The sequence below is a fragment of the Falco punctatus genome (genome assembly GCF_963210335.1).
Source record: "Falco punctatus genome assembly, chromosome: 3".
Lineage (NCBI taxonomy): Eukaryota > Metazoa > Chordata > Aves > Falconiformes > Falconidae > Falco > Falco punctatus.
In genome coordinates, this window is record NC_137582.1 from 31,335,149 (window position 1) to 31,353,530 (window position 18,382).

An 18,382-nucleotide genomic window follows, 5' to 3' on the forward strand; every position below is an offset into this window, starting at 1 on the left:
AGATAACAAGTGACAGTACAAGAGGAAACAGGCTCAAGTTACACCAGAGGAGGTTTAGATTGGATATTAGGAGAAATTTCTTCACAGAAATGGTGGTTAATCATTGGAACAGTGTGCTGCAGTCACCATCCCAGGAGGTGTTTAAAAGATCTGTAGACACAGTGCTTAGGAACATGCTTTAGTGGTAGACTTGGCAGTGATGGTTGGACTTCATCTTAAAGGTCTTTTCCAACCTAAATGATTCTATGATTCTGTATTATTGATTATTTGTTTTCAGAGACGTAGTCTTACTTCTTAAACTTTGTCTGTATTTTTAGTGGTTGGGGAAAAAGAAGATGATGTTGACCATAGGGAGGATTACTTTGAGCCCATTTCTCCTGATCGAACATCCATTCATCAAGAAAGCCAATATTCTGATGATGGAGAAGTGGAGGAAGATCAACCAGAAGAAGGAGAAGATGAAGATGATGTGGATGTTGAGGAGGAGGATGACGATGATGATGATGATGATGATGAGCATACAGTAGAGAGCATTGCTGATGAGGAAGAGGAAGAGGAGGAGGAAGATGAAGATGATGAAGAGGGTGAAGAGGAGGAAGAAGGTGAAGGTAAGTGAAGTTGTAAAAAGTTAACAAAAAAACCCCAGGTTTATGAAATGTTGATGGCAGTATGATTGTGCTGACAAGGTGTGAAGAGAACTGGGTCTTTTCCCCGTGGTCATTGCACCATTGCCTGCCTTATTTATGGTTCTGACATCTCTCAACGACAGTATTTTGCTGTGGAATATTTATATATATATATAAAATATAATAATAGAGGAATATAGATACAGCTTTTATAGGTGAGAATGAACATTCAGTCTTGTTGCCTATTCTGTTTAAAAATGTTGGGAAGTGGCGAAAGAAATTTTTTAACTTAAAAATCAAGTAAAGTTGGTTAAGTAATAAAAGTCAGTAGACATCTTCTTGTATTACTTAAAGTTCCCACCCATGCCTATGCAAAGTTTCAGACTAGAAGTTTTATTACTTTTTTTTTTTTGAGAAGGTTCTGTGCAGTTATTAACTGGTTTATTCATGACCAATTTTGTTTCATAACTGAATCTTTATCTTTTTAGGAGATGACGGATATGAGCAGATTTCAAGTGATGAAGATGGAATTGCTGATCTGGAACGTGAAACATTTAAGTATCCAAGCTTTGATATTGAATATACTCCTGAGGATCTGGCATCTGTGCCTCCTGTGACATACGAACCTTTTGAAAGGGAGCTTGGACCTCTTCTATACTTCAGCTGCCCTTACAAGACTGTATTTGAAAATGAAGTTGGTAAAATAAAGGACCAAGATCCAGAAAAAGAGAATTCAGGGGCAGTGGAAGCCTCAGTTAAATTAACTGAACTGTTGGAATTATATCAAGAGGAAAGGGGTGCAAAGTGGGTCACTGCATTAGAAGAAGTTCCAAGTTTAATAGTAAAAGGATTGAGCTACCTGCAGGTGAAAGACACAAAGCAAGACTATATTACCCAGCTAGTAGACTGGACCCTGCAAGCTTTAAACCTTCAGGTAGCTCTCAAACAGCCCATTGCTTTGAATGTCCGACAACTCAAAGCTGGGACGAAATTGGTGTCATCGTTAGGAGAATGTGGGACTCAAGGAATAACAGCACTCTTGCAGGCAGGAGTTATTAACGTGTTATTTGAACTGTTGTTTGCAGATCATGTGTCATCCTCCCTTAAACTTAATGCTTTTAAAGCTTTGGATAGTGTTATTAGTATGACTGAGGGAATGGAAATGTTTCTAAGAGGTGGTGTAGATGTACATGAAAAAAGTGGTTATCAGAAACTCCTGGAACTCATACTGTTAGATCAGACTGTGAGAGTAGTTACTGCTGGTTCTGCAATTCTCCAGAAATGTCACTTCTATGAGATTCTGTCAGATATTAAAAAGGCAGTTGATCAGTTAGCAGAGAACACTCCTCCTCTTCCCAATCACACAGAGCCAGAACAGGACCAGGAATTGGCAGGACTTGAAAGAACCAACCAAGAATATGAGAATGATGTGGAGGCTCCTATGGACATGGACCATCTTTTGGAATCTTCTAATATAAGTGAAGGAGAGATGGAAAAACTTGTTAGTCTTCTTGAAGAAATCTTCCATTTGATGGAAACTGCTCCTCATACAATGATTCAGCCACCTGTGAAATCTTTCCCAACCATGGCACGCATTACAGGCCCTCCAGAGAGGGATGATCCTTACCCTGTCCTGTTTAGGTATGGCAGTTGCAAGTTCCTATTTCCTTCAGCTTGATGTAGATATTTTTCAGGGGTGACCTTGTTGACTAACACTTTTCTAGATGTTTCACTACTTACTTTATTAGAGGCTTCTAGATTGTGCTCATAAAGTCTGAGACAGTTTGATAGTTAATGTACCTGCTATTTTGTTGGCTTTCAATGAAACTTAGCATGCATATAATGAGAGGTTAACTCCTTGTTATTACTGGTACTAGGCTAGCACATCAGTGGCATTCGTAGATCCTAGTTGCTGTACAAGTTCATATTTAAAAATTATTATATATCGAGAGTGTTTTCCGTTTGTCATCTTGGAACACGTGTACGTGTATGGATAAAACAAGTCTGGAGTACTGCTGTCTCTGTGCTGAGGTGGCAAGATACAAGCCAGCCCCGGCTGGAAGTCCTGCAGTTGTGTCAGTGTAGGTCACGGTTTCACAGCATAGGTTGAGGGGTTGAGGCCCTGCCTGCTTTAAAGGATCCCATGGGTTATTTCTTTTAGCAAACTTCTGTCCGGAAAGTATTTTTGTAAATTCTAACAGGTTTCTTTGATAGTAGATGTGTAGGTCATGGCTGAATAGAAGTATCTACATGAAAAGAGTCTTCAGATCACCTCTTACATAAGCTATAATGACTATAATCTCTTAGCACATTTCAAACATTTAATGCAGCATCGATGATGATTCAGATACAGCAAATGTAATAAAATATAAAGTGTCGTTTTGGTTGTAGATAAGGTGAGGTTGGTGGGTTTTTTTTTGAGATCAGAACTTTAGGAATTTATTTCCTATAAATGTTATAGCAATTATGTTTTGTAAGATGAAAATTTTGTACTACATAATTAGTTCTTATTTCTCATAGTCTGCAGAGCAGTAAGTACTAAAGCTAAGAGGCATGTAACTTTCTGTCATGTTATTCTGCAGTGTTGACAGATGATTGTAGTATTACTGATTATTTTCCTGTTTGTGTTTTTTTTTTCAGGTATCTTCATAGTCACCATTTCTTGGAATGCATTACTTTGCTACTTTCTATTCCAGTGACAGGTGCACATCCAGGTGTGCTTCAAGCTATACGAGATATTTTGCGTTTCCTGGCACAGTCACAGAAGGGTCTTCTTTTCTTTATTTCCGAGTACGAAGCAACAAACTTGTTGATTAGAGCACTTTGTCAGTTTTCTGATCCGGATCAAGAGGAAGGTCTCCAATCAGACAGTGCCAACGAGGATACTTTTGCCCTGTGGCTCCTGCATTCAACACAGACGTTACAGTGCATTTCAGAATTATTCTGCCACTTTCAGCGGTGCACAGCCAGTGAGGAGACCGACCATTCAGATCTTCTAGGAACACTTCACAACCTTTACTTGATTACCTTTAACCCTGTGGGAAGATCTGCTGTGGCTCATGTATTCAGTCTGGAGAAAAATCTCCAGAGTCTTATTACTTTAATGGAGTACTATTCCAAAGAAGCTTTAGGGTAATTTGTGCATTTATTTATATCCTTCAGGTTTTCACAGTTTAAAAGTATTTATCTTTTATAAATAATTCAGTAAATCTAAAATACGTTTTCCTTTTAGATTACCTTGTTTTTATTTAAAAACAAAGCAAGCAAGTAAGTAGGCAGTTTTCATTCAAGCATAAAATTTGCCTGTGAAACAAGCGAAAGATTTGACTGGGGGAATTGGATACTATACACTTCTCTGGGTGGCAGTCTCTCAGTTCCTCAAGTTCCTATAAGTGTTAAAACCATTATTTTCTCTGGACAGGCAGTTTTACTACTTTAGGTAGCAGTGCTTTTAAAACAAAGTTGTGGAGAAAGATTTGTGTGCTGCTTGACTTGTTCATCTTTTGTGGATGCTGAAATAAGTATGAAGCCAATGTAAAAGGAAGCTTTCACTTTTCAAAAAACAGGAGAAAATGGTTAGAGGATTTCTTGTTGTTGATAATTAATTGGGGCAATCCTTGGAGAAGGTAAAAGTTCTGTAGGTAGATTTTTAGGGCTGAACGAATGAAAATTTAACAGCCAGCCAGTTGTATTGGATGAGATCTAAAGAAAATCCTTATTGCTGTTTCAGAGACTCAAAGTCTAAGAAGTCAGTTGCTTATAATTATGCCTGCATCCTTGTTTTGCTGGTGGTTCAGTCTTCCAGTGATGTCCAGATGCTGGAGCAGCACTCGGCGCCTTTGCTGAAGCTTTGTAAAGCAGATGAAAATAACACCAAATTGCAAGGTACAGTATGTGTCATTATCAGCTGAATTGTTTGAATGTATAGAAGAAACCTTTTATATGTGGGTAATTGGTGCTTCATGATCATTTGGTGTGGGTAATGTATATAAATGACATTTGTTTTCCAGCTGCATCTGATTAGTTGAGCCACTGAGATAATGTGGTGGTTTTTTTTTCTGTTAATGAGAGTTAAATAGGAAATTCTTTACAGTTAAATTATTTTTCAAGTAATATTAACTACCATGAATTTTGGGTGATGACAGGAAGTTTGAAATTATTTCTGTGTTGAGAAAAGGAGAGCAAATTTTAGTAAAAATGGATCAACTTGTCAGTGAGCTGACTTTATTTTTGTTGTTCTCTTTAGTGATGTAACCTTACAGGGTCTTTATATACTAATAAATACTCATGGGACTGTTTTTTGGCACCTAGGCCAACTGGCATGAAATAGCCCATGCTACCCTGCTACTAAATCTTTTGACCTTCAAACCGTGTCTTGGTGTGTTTTCCCTGGTTTATGTTGACTCAGATCAGGCCCAGGTCATTTGGAAAAAGCCTGCTAGGGACCATTTTGACACCTGAATGTTGAACATCTGATGTCCAGACCTGGGCTCTGCCCTGCTTAACTGACTCATATAGACATACCAATAATTTATTCCAGAACTTAAATGCACTGAAAGAAATCAGAATTCTTCAAAGTTTTAGTTTAATTACCTCCTCTGCCATGCTTTTATTTCTTTGCTCCTCACCTGATCATCAGTTTCATGAGAAGCACAGCTAGTTTATAAAATCAGATCATGAAATCAGTCTGAAAATAGTTGTCAATTCATACCCAGTCAACCTTTGAACCTTCACATTCTTTTAAATATTTTAAGGATCAATAGGTTTTCAAACTTTAAATCTCTTGTCCTCAAAAATTGGGACTCTTAGGTTATTCTGGACTGAGAGAGAGACTGTTAATCTGTAAGGACTTCCAGAGAGAGTATGTGTTACTGGTGCAGAGGCTGGCTCCATGCAGGCATTTCATAGGAGTTCTGTATAATAACCTGTTCTGTACATTAAGGGGAATGTGTTTTGGCCCTTGCTCTTGATGGCCTTTTCTTTAGGTGACAGTGAGACTCTTAGAGTCTTTTATTTGTAATTAAACATATTTTACAATACAGATAATAAGTTGAAAATTATTTGAGTGTTTGGGTTAACTTGAGCTAGATTTTGTCTGTCTACATGAGGCGTATTGCCTGTTCTGAACTCTTATTTTTGTTGATGCTTTTCAGCTGGCTACAGCTGCGATGTACGCCTCAGAACTTTCAAACTTGGCCTTAGTACCTGTTGTGTTATTGAAGTACCTTTGTACTGAAAAAAGTTTTATGTTCATGAGTGAAATAAATGCCAAAATGTCCAAGTTCCTTGATTTACTGTTTTGTTTTATTTTCTCACAGAGCTCAGCAAGTGGCTTGAACCTTTGAAAAATCTTAGATTTGAAATAAATTGTATTCCAAATCTCATTGAATATATCAAACAGGTTAGTAAAGTACAGATAGATGCTATCTTTTAGTTGTGCTTCATAAGCTTAGACCTTTTGTAGTTTGATATTTTATCTCGGGTATGCGCTAACATATGAGATTTTAAAATATATACTGTTAGTCAAAATAGATGTTTTTATTAAAGCGTATGATCTAGACCAGTTCTTGTAATTAGTGATATTTATTGAAACGAAATCTTAAGGTAACTACATGATGCAAATATCCAACTTTTTAAATCTTTTAGCTTTCCATAAAACCACAATGCAAACATTGACCCTCCTTTTTTTTTTTTTTTTTTTTGCTTCTGCTGTGTTTGTGCCTCCTTTTTGAAAGGTGGAATAATTGAACTTAAATTTTGTGAAATATTTACAGTAACTAAATACAGAATTTGAATACTAAGCTAGTGATATACTGATGGTAATGTCCTTCCTTATAATATGGGTTCTTTTTTTTGTTTGTTTCCTGTAAAGAATATTGACAGTTTGATGACCCCAGATGGAGTTGGTCTTCCTACTGCACTTCGAGTTCTTTGTCACGTTGCGTGTCCGCCCCCTCTGGTAGAAGGTATGGTCGATACATTTCTACTACTTAACATAGAAATCTTTGTTTTCTACTTAAGCATGTCTAAAGTGTAACTGTGATCACCCAGGAGAAATTAGACATATGTTATTTCTTTTCCATACAGGTCAGCAGAAAGACCTTAAATGGAATCTTGCAGTTATTCAGCTCTTTTCTTCTGAGGGAATGGACACCTTCATCCGGGTATTACAGAAGCTGAACAGCATACTTATTCAGCCTTGGCGACTCCATGTCAACATGGGCACCACACTTCACAGAGTCACTACTATTTCTATGGCTCGCTGTACACTTACTCTCCTTAAAACAATGCTAACAGAACTCCTGAGGGGTGGATCTTTTGAATTCAAGGACATGCGTGTTCCATCAGCACTTGTTTCTTTGCACATGCTGCTGTGTTCTATTCCTCTCTCAGGCCGCTTAGATAGTGACGAACAAAAAATTCAGAATGACATTGTTGATATCTTACTGACTTTTACACAAGGTGTTAATGAAAAGCTTACCATTTCTGAGGAAACTTTGGCGAACAATACTTGGTCTTTAATGCTGAAGGAAGTTCTCTCTTCAATTCTGAGAATTCCCGAAGGCTTTTTTTCTGGACTTATACTGCTTTCAGAGTTGTTGCCTCTTCCGCTGCCCATGCAGACAACTCAGGTATAATTTAAATTTATTTAGTTTTTAAAGAATTTTAATTCTGTATAACCCTTAGACCATTTTTTTAGTTGTGGAAAAAACAGCTATGTGAAAGAATTAAAGTTTCTGTAAAGCAATTGTATTCATAAAGATTCTTTGAAGATACATCTTTGTCATCAGAAACAAAATTGTTATTTTTTGGAGCATCTTTTTAGATTAGCAGTCATATGTTGTTGTTTTGTTCCTTGTGAAATTTTCTAGACTCCCATTCTATTACTAGAATGATTGGCTATGTAGCCTTTGAATTTAACCCTGAATGCCAAACTCTTGGTATGTTAAGACTTGTCTTTCTTTTGGCATGGCTCTTGTATTTGTTATCTTTGAGTAAACATAAAAGGTGTGTGGCAACCCGTGGTCCTGAAGGAATGCCTAGTTTGCTGGAATCGTGCCCTACCATTCAGTGATAGTAATGAAAATGGCGCTCCATGTTTTTGAGGACAGTATTAGAACTTATTCTTTATACTTTGTGATAGAATTCAGGTTTTATCATAAAAGTTGAAAGGGAAGATCTCTTGTCCTTCTGTTCCTGCAGGTAATTGAACCGCACGATATTTCAGTGGCACTCAACACCAGGAAGCTGTGGAGTATGCATCTTCACGTTCAGGCCAAACTGATACAAGAGATTGTTCGATCTTTCTCCGGTTCATCTTGCCAGCCTATTCAGCATATGTTGAGACGTATTTGTGTGCAGTTGTGTGACTTGGCTTCACCCACAGCTCTTCTTATCATGAGGACTGTATTGGATCTGATTGTAGAAGACCTACAAAGGTATCTTTATTTCCTATTGCAAGAATTTCTTTAATGAACTGTTAAATTCACCTTGGTTCTGTGCAGTAGTTTTAGCAGGAGGAAAATACTTTCAGAAATATTACTTATCCGTTATGAACTCATATGAATTCTCAGTGCAATGCTGTATAATCTGTCCTGATAATGCTTAATGTTGCCAAGGAGCCATCCCATACTTTTAAATTTGCATGTAGACAGTTTCACATTGTATGCTTATGGTAAGTATTTTAAGAAGATTTTCTTCAGGCTGTCCCTGCTAAGCCTTTTGTCATTTGTGAAGTGCTTCTAAAAGACCTATCTTCTATAAATAAGAAAAGTACGCCAGTAAAGTTTGCTATACTGGGATTTGCATATTAACAGCAAAATGTGTAGTTGTTTGTAAGCTGGAGGAAATTGAATACTACAAATTCAGAGGGTTTTGAAACAATGAGTACTATTTATTTAAAAGTGTGATTATCCACATAGAATTGGATATTGTTTGTGTAAAAGCATATTTATCTGTGTACAATTAGATTCCCTGTAGTATGTTGAATGCATAGCAGATTAGTTAATTTATGATGCAACCAGAAGTCATTTAGTGAAGGCTGAGCAGTTTTCAAAAAGTAAATGAAACCCTAAGTTTAAGTGTGTAAACTAGGTGTTTTTTTAAAAAATGCAGAATTATTAGTCCTGTAATGGTTGTTTTGATAGTTTTTTAGATCACTGTAAACGGCTTTTTCAAACTGCATTGATATCCTTTCAGCAACGCAGAAGATAAAGAGAAACAGTACACTGGACAGACCACTCGATTGCTTGCTTTATTGGATGCCCTGGCTTCACACAAAGCTTGTAAATTGGCTATTTTGCATCTTATCAGTGGAACTACTAAAGGTGATGAAAAGTATGCAGAGGTTTTCCAGGAGCTCTTGGCTTTAATGCGATCGACTGTGGACAATGTCAGTCATCAACAATGCGCTGAATATGTAACTTCCCTTTTGCAGTCCCTCTGTGATCAGGTATTTTCTATTTTTAATGCATAAGTGTTGATAATTGTAGGAGACAAATTATATGAGGTAGTTTCTTAAGTGACTGCTTTTTTCCAAAAGAAAAAAGAAAATCCACATTGTTAAAACAGAAAGAAAAAATATGGATGGAGAATGTGTATGGTTGGCTGCTTTGGCAGACTTGCTGTCTTGTTGCTCTTGAATGTAAATCCTTTAATTTTATGCTATCTTTTTTTGGATTATGTGCATTATTCTGGTAGCTTATTAGAGACCAAAACCTGAATGGCACAAAGAACGCCTGTCCCCTCAGCTGAGAGGGATGCCATTTTTCCCTGTGGGCCACTGGCAAAACTTGAGCTGTCACTATTCACTTCTTACCTAGTTGAAAAAATGAGTACCTCTTAGTTGCCTAAATGAAACCTCTTTAAAATGTATTCCAAATATAAAGATACGTAAGATATTCTGCTACCATAAAACTCCATTTTAAAAAAGACAACCCACAAGTTACTAGAGAAAGGTAAGAAATGTTATCTGAAAATTGATTCACAGACTAGCCCCAGTAGTTTCCATTAGTTGAATGCATCGTTTTGCATGTCATTATTTGCCTTACTAGTTGCGTGTATTTATTTGCTTTAGTGCTTACCCATTTCTTCAAAAGGCATTTGAGTATTGTTGGTCAGTAGAGATTAATCAGCCATTTGGATATAAGCAAGAGCTCTTTGCCCATGCACGTCCCTTCTGAAAGCCAGTCTTGTTTTATTTTATGTAAAATATGGAGGGGGCAGTAGACCTTAAACTTCCTGGGTGGTGGTTGCAGCCTCTTACTTTTTCATAGAACCACGGAATCATAGAATATCTCAAGTTGAAGGTGACCTGTGAGGATTGAGTACAACTCCCAGTGCCTCACAGGACTACCTAAAACTAAACTACATGGCTAAGAGTGTCATCCAAATGCGCCCTGAACTCTGACAGGCTTGGTGCTGTGACCACTTCCCTGGGGAGCCTGTTCCTGTGACCAACCACCCTCTCAGTGAAGAACCTTTCCCTAATGTCCGACCTGAACTTCCACTGATGGTTCATTCCATTTCCTCGTGCTGGTCACCAGAGAGAGATCGGCACCTGCCCCCCTTGAGGAAGTTGTAGGCTGTGATGTGGTTACCCCTCAGCCTTCTCTTCTCCAAGCTGAACAAACCAAGAGACCTCAGCTGCTCCTCGTATCTTGATGAATGTTTTGAAATCAAGGGACAGTTTGGCTATGTAGGCAAGAAATTGTATGCATATTGTCCAATGACTGTTTGGCTTTTAGTTGTGGCTCTGCTATCACATTTCACCTGTTGAAGCTTTTATGTTTTTAAGAATTAATTTGGTTCTGTTAAGGGTTACAAACCGTTATTAAAAAGGATACTCTAGATTAGTATTTTACCGGTCAACTGGAATAAGATGACCAAGGGGTAGTGAAAGAACCTGGTGCTTCTGAGTTAATGTATGGTTTATACTTACTGCTGGTATACAGAATGCATTTTTCACTATGTGTATGACTTTTTTAATAGGATATTGCACTCATTTTACCAAGTTCATCAGAAGGCTCTGTGTCTGAATTAGAGCAGCTTTCCAACTCCTTACCAAGCAAAGAGCTGATGCCCTTAATTTGTGACTGTCTGATGGAAACATTAACTAATTCTGAGAGCAGTTATAATTGTCTGCTGACCTGTATCCGAACAATGATGTTCCTTACAGAGCATGACTATGGCTTCTATCACTTAAAGAGGTATGGTATTTTAAGATGTCACTGACAACTTGAAATTATTTAAAATTTTTTGTAGTGTGAAATTATTTGCTCCTCATCTAGTAGGAAATACTGAGGATAAGGCACCTGAACTTTCATTTCTCTCTGGGGCTTCAGTGTGTCAGTCAGTATTTTGGTCGCACTTCACTTGAGATTTTACCTCTGAATCATTTCTGCAGTATGCACACAGGAACACTTTCCTTCAAGAAACAAAGCATTGGAAAAAGTTTTGTACACTCCGTTTCTCCACTCCAAGACTGGAGGATAGAATGAGATGTAGTGCTTGTGTCTTTCCCTCTTGAGTCACTTAGAGCTTTCATCTGGGACATCGGAGAGCCATCTGTCATTCCCTCTATTTTGGGGGGATTCTGTTTGCCTTTCCACAGAGTGTTCTGACCTCCAGGCAATTAAAGCTTTTGAAATGAAGATATATTTTTCTTAAATTACTTCTGTTGACTCCACTCCTTTTTTAATAGAATATATACATGTATTGAACAGTATTGTGGTGTTTGGCACTTAATTCCTTGTCCTGTATTTGGACCTGTCTGTCCACTGAAGGTGAGGTGCAGAGAGGCAAGAAACTTGTGAGGTTCCCAAAGAGAAAATGGTAGTACCTGGAGCCTTGTCAATAAAAGGTCGCTCAAAACGCTCCTCTAAGCAGTGCTACAGAACTCTGCCGCTCAGACTGCAAGAAGCTACAGCCCACAGTGAAAAATAAGCAGGTTAAAGATGCTGTTTCTATGTTCTCATACATCTAGCTGTCGGCTTCAGTGCGCAGCCTTGGTATTTCTGTGTTGATGATGACCTTTTCCACTTGTTTCTGCAGCTAGGTATCATGGGATGCAGTAAAATGTAACGGCAAGCATGAGCCTCCTTTATACACACGGCCCCTTGTGCAAGCAAATGTTTCAGTACTCCTATCCCTTTATTGCCAAAGATGAAAATGTAATTTCTTGCAGGCTTTAGAGGTATAGTTGTAGTATGTATAGCTGTCTGTGTGCAGTCTGAAATATCTGCAGACAACACTGGTGAGAGTAACAGTCTAGTACAGAGAACATAATGAATCTCCAGCTTTGTAATACAAACTCAGCTTGATAATTGTAAAACTTACCAAAATTATTTTGCATATCTGTTGTTTTCTTTTAAATTACAGTGGAATGGTCACAGTGTATGCACTAACAAAGTATTTTCTCTGTTTTTGTTATGAAAACAGCTCTCTAAGAAAACACAGCAGTGCTCTGTACACTGTATTAAAGCGAGTAATAACTAGTTTTAGCAAAGACACAGGTGAACTGGCCTCTTCTTTTTTGGATTTTATGCGGCAGATTCTAAACTCTGATACGCTGGTAAGTGAATGTGTATTGAATACTATAGACAAACTCGGCAGCTTTTCTCTGAAATATGCAATGTGAGATGTGCAGGAACAATTATTTCAGAAAGCAATTGACTATGGAGATTGCTGTGTAAGGCTTTTCCATCAGTAGTGTAGTGTTAGTGCCATCTTTAGTTTTTACTGAAAGCTGGGTAGAATATACATTTTTAGTAAATAAGAGTGTTTTTCAGTAGGAAGAATGGCATATTGATTCATACTGATTTCCTAAGTGAATAGCATGCTGTTGTGTCCAGGTTTAAGATTCATGGCATCCTGTCAGTTGCTGTATTGATACATAGTATAGAAAGGAATCTAAAATATTTTTTAATTCTGTGTTGCTAATCTCAGTTTATGTAGGAAAGGATTGCATTCATCTTGATGCAGCATCTAAACTTGCCTACTGAAGTGTACTTGATTTAAAAACATACTAAGTAAAATACTTTAATAAAGAGATTACTCTTTGTTTTGCTAGATTTGCTGTACTGTATGTTTGAATTCTAAGGCATTTTCAGTCCAGAAGTATAATGAATATTTATGTGTGCTTATTTCCCGCTTGTCAAATATTTCAGGGATGTTGTGGAGATGATGGAAGCCTTATGGAAGCAGATGGATCTCATCCAGGCAGAACGCTGGGTCTGACTACTGCAGAGTTAAAACATCTTCTGCAGAACAAAGAAGAAACCCCTGAAAACCTGCTGCTTGATCTGGAGAAACATGTTATGGTAAAGAATTTAAATAAGTTGATGTTGTGGTTTTGTATTATCTGAATGTGTTTTTAAACCAATATAGATTATCCCTCCTTGACAAGAAAGGTGCACAATTCTGTGGCATACCTTGTGAAACTGGTAATGGCTGTTGCCATTGTTTTAATACTGATACCTAAAATCACCTATTCAGATGCAGGATGGATTCTGACTTTGTTTGTATTGTGGTGATGGTAAGGAGTTTCAGGCAGGGTTGGGATCCCCTTGGGCTGAGAGTGTTTGCCCACCGTAAAAGCACAGGCAGCTAACTGTGTTGAAAGGCAGCAAATGCATATAACAGAGAGCACCGGATTGTTAATGTAATAAGCAACAGGAACCACTGCTTAGCGGTGTCTTGATGTTACTGGTGACCTGTTACAAGTGGAATATCCAGGAGTCTGGTATTGTTGATGTTTTCATTGGAGACCTGAACAGTAGATACACCTTCAGTGAATTTGTGAATGACAGTAAGTTGGGAGAGTGACTAATGTGACCAACATCAAAGCCTCAATCCAGAGAGTCCTCAATAAGCTTTTTAGGACTGATCTAGCAGAAGGCTTAGAATCATGGGATTATTTAGGTTGGAAAAGACCTTTAAGATCATAAAGTCCAGCCGTTAACCCAGGACTGTCAAGTTCATCACTAAACCATGACCTTAAGCACTGCATCTATGTGTTTTGGGTTTTTTTAAACACCTCCAGGGATGGTGATCCCACCACTTCCCTGGGCAGCCTGTTCCAATGTTTGACCACTGTTTCTGTGAAGAAATTTCTCCTCATATCCAATCTAAACCTTCTCTGGTGTAACTTGAGGCTGTTTCCTCTTGTACTGTCACTTGTTATCTGGGAGAAGACACCGACCCCCACCTGCCTACAGCCTCCTCTCAGGCAGCTGTAGAGAGAGATCAGGCCTCCCCTGAGCCTCCTCCTCTCCAGACTAAACACCCCCAGCTCCCTCAGCCGCTCCTCACAAGACCTGTGCTCCAGACCCTTCACCAGCTCCGCTGCCCTTCTCTGGACACGCTCCAGCACCTCAATGTCCCTCTTGCAGTGACGGGCCCAAAACTGAACCCCGGATTCGAGGTGCAGTCTCACCAGTGCCCAGTGCAGGGGGACGATCACCTGCTGGCCACACTCTTTCTGATACAGGCCAGGATGCTGTGGGCCCCCTTGCCCCCCCGGGCACACTGCTGGCTCATGCCCAGCCGGCCGTCACCCAGCTCCCCCAGGGCCTTCTCCCCCAGGCAGCTTCCCAGCCGCTCTGCCCCAGCCTGCAGCGCTGCCTGGGGCTGCTGTGACCCGAGGGCAGGGCCCGGCACTGAGCCTGGTTGAACCTCCTACAACTGGGCTCGGCCCATCGGTCCAGCCTGCCCAGATCCCTCTGCAGAGCCTCCTGCCCTCCAGCACAGCAACACTCCCCCAGCTGCCCACCCCACAGTCCCCTGCCCCAGCTTGGTTGTCATCTGCAAACACTGAGCTTGTGTGACTCATTAGGAAAAATGCAGAGTTCTGCAGTGGGAGAAGGATAATGCTATGCCTTGATGTGGGCTGGGCTGAAAAGGGCCAGCTGGGTGTTAGACTGAACATGAGCCAACAATGCATGGTCACTACAAATGGCCAGACTGTTCCAAGCTTTCCTGGAAGGAGCATGGTCAGCAAATCAAGGGACCTTAACTGTCTGCCTCCATGGAGTGCTGGTGAGCTTTCATGTGGATTGCTGCCTTCACCTTTGGCCAGCTTAGTCCTCTCAGCAGTTCTGGAGAGATCTAGGGAAACTGGAGAGCATTCTGTCAAGGTGGTGGAAGCACATATGGTGTAGAGAGAGAGAGAGAGGAGGAGGAAGCTGGGCTTGTTCAGCCTGGTGAAGAGGCTTAAGGGTCTCTCTGAGCTATTTACAGCTGTTTGGGGGATAGTAACAAAAGTGGCAGAATCAAAACTCCTTTTGGTAATTCTAGATGATAAAACAAGGGGCAGTGGGCCCTAAATTGTGGCTTCAGAAGTTCAGGTTGACATCGGCGGGGCATGAGGGGGGAATCACTGAGAGAGCTGCAGCACTGGAACAGGTTGCTCAGAGTGGCTGTGGGCTCTTGTCGTTGGAGTTTTAGATGTAGCTGGATAGTTATGGCTGATTTGATCTGACTTTGATAATTGTCCTGCTTCAAGCGGGGGGGATTAGACTAGAGGACATGCAGAATTCAATGCATCCAATGTTTTTATGAAACTAATCACAAACTTCAATAATCAAATCTAGTTCTGCATAACTGATGGCAGCTGTGCAGTAGGTGGTTAATTTAGAAGAATCCATAAAACAGCTGCTCCACAGTCTGTTGGTCACAAATGCCTTTCCAGTGCTGTACTCCCGCCTGTCCCTTCCCTGGCTGCCTACATCTGCGGTGAAAGATCAAAAGCCACAACTGTGCTGAAGGAGAAGTATCAGACACTTAGGATGTTGGAATGCTCTAGCAGAGAGCTTATTAACTAAAACCTGAGGTGCTGCCTTCTTTGGGACTGTTTTATAGAGGTTATTGCATCAACTGGAAATGAAGACTAGAATGTGCATGTGGTGACATGGTTTGTTTTATAGCATGCTGAGGAGCTCTGCTGTTTGTGTACTCGGGCGTCTTTTAAGTTTCGCTCTTCGTGGATGGATAGACTGTTTTGTGTAGTAATACACACCCCCCCATTTATTTTTTTTTTAGTTAACAAAAGCTTATTTCCTTCTCTGAGGAGGGGAAAAAGTTCTGACTTGTGCTGTGTTGACTTAGGATCGTTCTAAGGAAGATGACAGCCTTGAATCCTTACTGGACAACATTGTCGGAGTGAGGCAGATGTTGGAATCGGCGGGTGATTCTTGTCCGCTGAGTGACCATGATGTAGAGCCTATTCTTTCTGCACCAGACTCTCTTCAGAATTTGTTTAACAACAGGTAAAATGATTGAATGTGTGAGCATACTACTTGTGATTTACTTATGTAAATGCAATACTTTATGCAAGAGTATATTACAAACAGAACCTAAACAGCACTGTTATCATTACTACCTACTAGTCCCAATGTATTTAATTTCACGCAGGTGTCAGTGGTAAGGCAGCAACATTCACCCTGGGTTCTGTAATGCTGCATATGCTTGCAGTTGCCTGTGGTTTGTAACCGCATAGGTGTTTGGCTTTGTTTTGTTGCAGGACTACGTATGTGTTGGCAGACGTGATGGATGACCAGCTGAAGTCCATGTGGTTTTCACCCTTTCAGGCGGAAGAAATAGACACTGAGCTGGATATGGTAAAAGGCTTTGTTAACGTAACTGAAGTGGACTTAAAAATGAGGGTTAACCTGAGCTAGTATCACCAGAAATTCATATGGCCAAACGGTTTGTTTTCATAGAATCACAGAACGGTTTGGGTTGGAAGAGGCAGAGGTCATCTAGCTCCCAACCTGCCTGCCATGGGCAGGGACACCTTCCACCAGACCAGGCTGCTCAAAGCCCCATCCAGCCTGGCCTGGAGCACTGCCAGGGATGGGGCATCCACAGCTGCTTTGGGAAACCCCTGCCAGGGGCTCACTGTTTTCCTAAGCTCACCCTTGTAAATTGATGCAGATCTAGGGGTTGGCATTTGTTCACAGTTGTTATCAAACGCCTTCAGGTTCACTTGGAAGCATCCACAAAATCAGCAGCTTCTCTAATGCAGAAGTCCTCTCCTTTAGAGGAACAGTTGTTGTGTCAGTCCTAACCTGCTTTTGCATTTCTGCTGGGGCATTTCAGCAGTCTGTGTTAAACATAGACAAAGAATGTGACTTATTTTCTTTTCCTTGCTTGTCTGCTGTCATTGCAGTAATATCCAAAGCCTCACAGCTACACTTTTAAAAAAATCTTTGATGGGTCAAAAATGGAAAAAATGGCAGTAGTACACAAAACTACTTCCACAGAAACTTTTCACAGTATTTGAAACTTGATTTTTATAATCTAAACTTTAAATGTAATTGTGAAAAACATACAATAACATTCTTTTTTCAGACTAAGCAAATGGCAGTATCTTAACTTCTTATGTGAGAAATAATCAGTTTCTGTTGACATCATTGCCTTAATTCTTTCTTAGTTATGCTCTTTTTTTTTTAAATTTACATGTGAAGGTGCTTGTGTTTTAATTTCTTAAGCAAAACCAAAGCTGTTGATTCCTGAATAAAAGCAGCATTAATAAATTTATAGGGACTGTAGCTTAAGGAAAAAGAGTGCTTCACTGTAGATCATTTGATGACAAGACAGGTGTTCATACCTGAAGGCTGTGCCCTTGACTTCGTTGAGATTCAGAAACATCAAGACAATTTTGCTGCAGTTTGGCTGCTTTTTTGTTTTGTTACTGCTGGTTTTTGTGTTGAGCCACACTACTGCATTAAAAGGTAGAGGATGGAGATTTTTTGCTCTAGTGTAAGGACTCTAGCTGAATCTCATCCATCCTGGTGCAGCATATTTTCTTTCTTCAGAGGTGTTAGTGATTGTTGTGGTAAAACTAAACTCTGTCTTTGCAGGTAAAAGTTGACTTAATTGAACTGTCAGAAAAGGGCTGCAGTGATTTTGACTTGCAAGCTGAATTGGAGAGGTCATTTTTGTCAGAACCATCATCTCCTGGACGCACAAAAACCACAAAAGGGTTCAAACTCGGCAAGCACAAGCATGAGACCTTCATAACTTCAAGGTAAGATGAGTTTAAGGAGCAAACAGTGTGTTCAGCGCTGATCTGTATATTCTCAAAATGTGAAATACCTTCCAAATTGCATCTCCGATATGGAGAAAGTTTGACCTTCGGTATGAATACATTTTTACATTAACTAAATAAATCATGGTTTGTCATGACAGTGGAAAATCTGAGTACATAGAGCCTGCGAAGAGGGCCCATGTTGTGCCACCACCAAGAGGAAGAGGCAGAGGAGGATTTGGACAAGGAATTCGACCACATGATATCTTCCGTCAGAGGAAACAGAATACAAGCAGGCCACCCTCCATGCACGTGGATGATTTTGTTGCTGCTGAGAGCAAAGAAGTGGTTGCTCCAGATGGGATACCACCAGCCAAAAGGCCACCAAAAGTGTCACAGAAGATTTCTTCACGTGGTGGGTTCTCAGGGAATCGTGGAGGACGAGGAGCTTTTCACAGTCAGAACAGGTTCTTTACACCACCTGCATCAAAAGGTATGTTGTCTCCTGTATTAGAATGAGTAAATTAATACTAAAAATCCTTCAGTAATACTAACTCAACTTAATAGTAGTTAATTATCCCTGGTGTGAGATGTTCATGAAGCAGTGTTGTTGAAATAAATTGTTTAGCACTGGAAAAGGTCTGCTTGAGTGCTGTGGAATTGAAACAAGGCTGTGAGTGCCTGTGTTGCCTCTCTCCCCCTGTCTTTTAGAGAATGAGTTAGTTGT

General features: G+C 39.9%; 1 protein-coding gene across 1 annotated transcript in view; it reads left to right on the plus strand.

Annotated features, from left to right (window-relative positions):
* Positions 1-18,382, plus strand: part of VIRMA (vir like m6A methyltransferase associated) — a 28,264-nt gene that overhangs the window by 6,400 nt on the left and 3,482 nt on the right. Inside the window, exons 7-22 of the mRNA XM_080379546.1 lie at positions 318-608; positions 1,115-2,267; positions 3,267-3,758; positions 4,357-4,511; positions 5,945-6,027; positions 6,499-6,592; positions 6,714-7,258; positions 7,830-8,065; positions 8,826-9,078; positions 10,617-10,834; positions 12,066-12,198; positions 12,794-12,946; positions 15,732-15,892; positions 16,147-16,243; positions 17,489-17,655; positions 17,817-18,148. Coding sequence (XP_080235672.1) covers positions 318-608; positions 1,115-2,267; positions 3,267-3,758; positions 4,357-4,511; positions 5,945-6,027; positions 6,499-6,592; positions 6,714-7,258; positions 7,830-8,065; positions 8,826-9,078; positions 10,617-10,834; positions 12,066-12,198; positions 12,794-12,946; positions 15,732-15,892; positions 16,147-16,243; positions 17,489-17,655; positions 17,817-18,148 — 4,563 coding nt within the window. The remainder of the gene's footprint in view (positions 1-317; positions 609-1,114; positions 2,268-3,266; positions 3,759-4,356; positions 4,512-5,944; positions 6,028-6,498; positions 6,593-6,713; positions 7,259-7,829; positions 8,066-8,825; positions 9,079-10,616; positions 10,835-12,065; positions 12,199-12,793; positions 12,947-15,731; positions 15,893-16,146; positions 16,244-17,488; positions 17,656-17,816; positions 18,149-18,382) is intronic.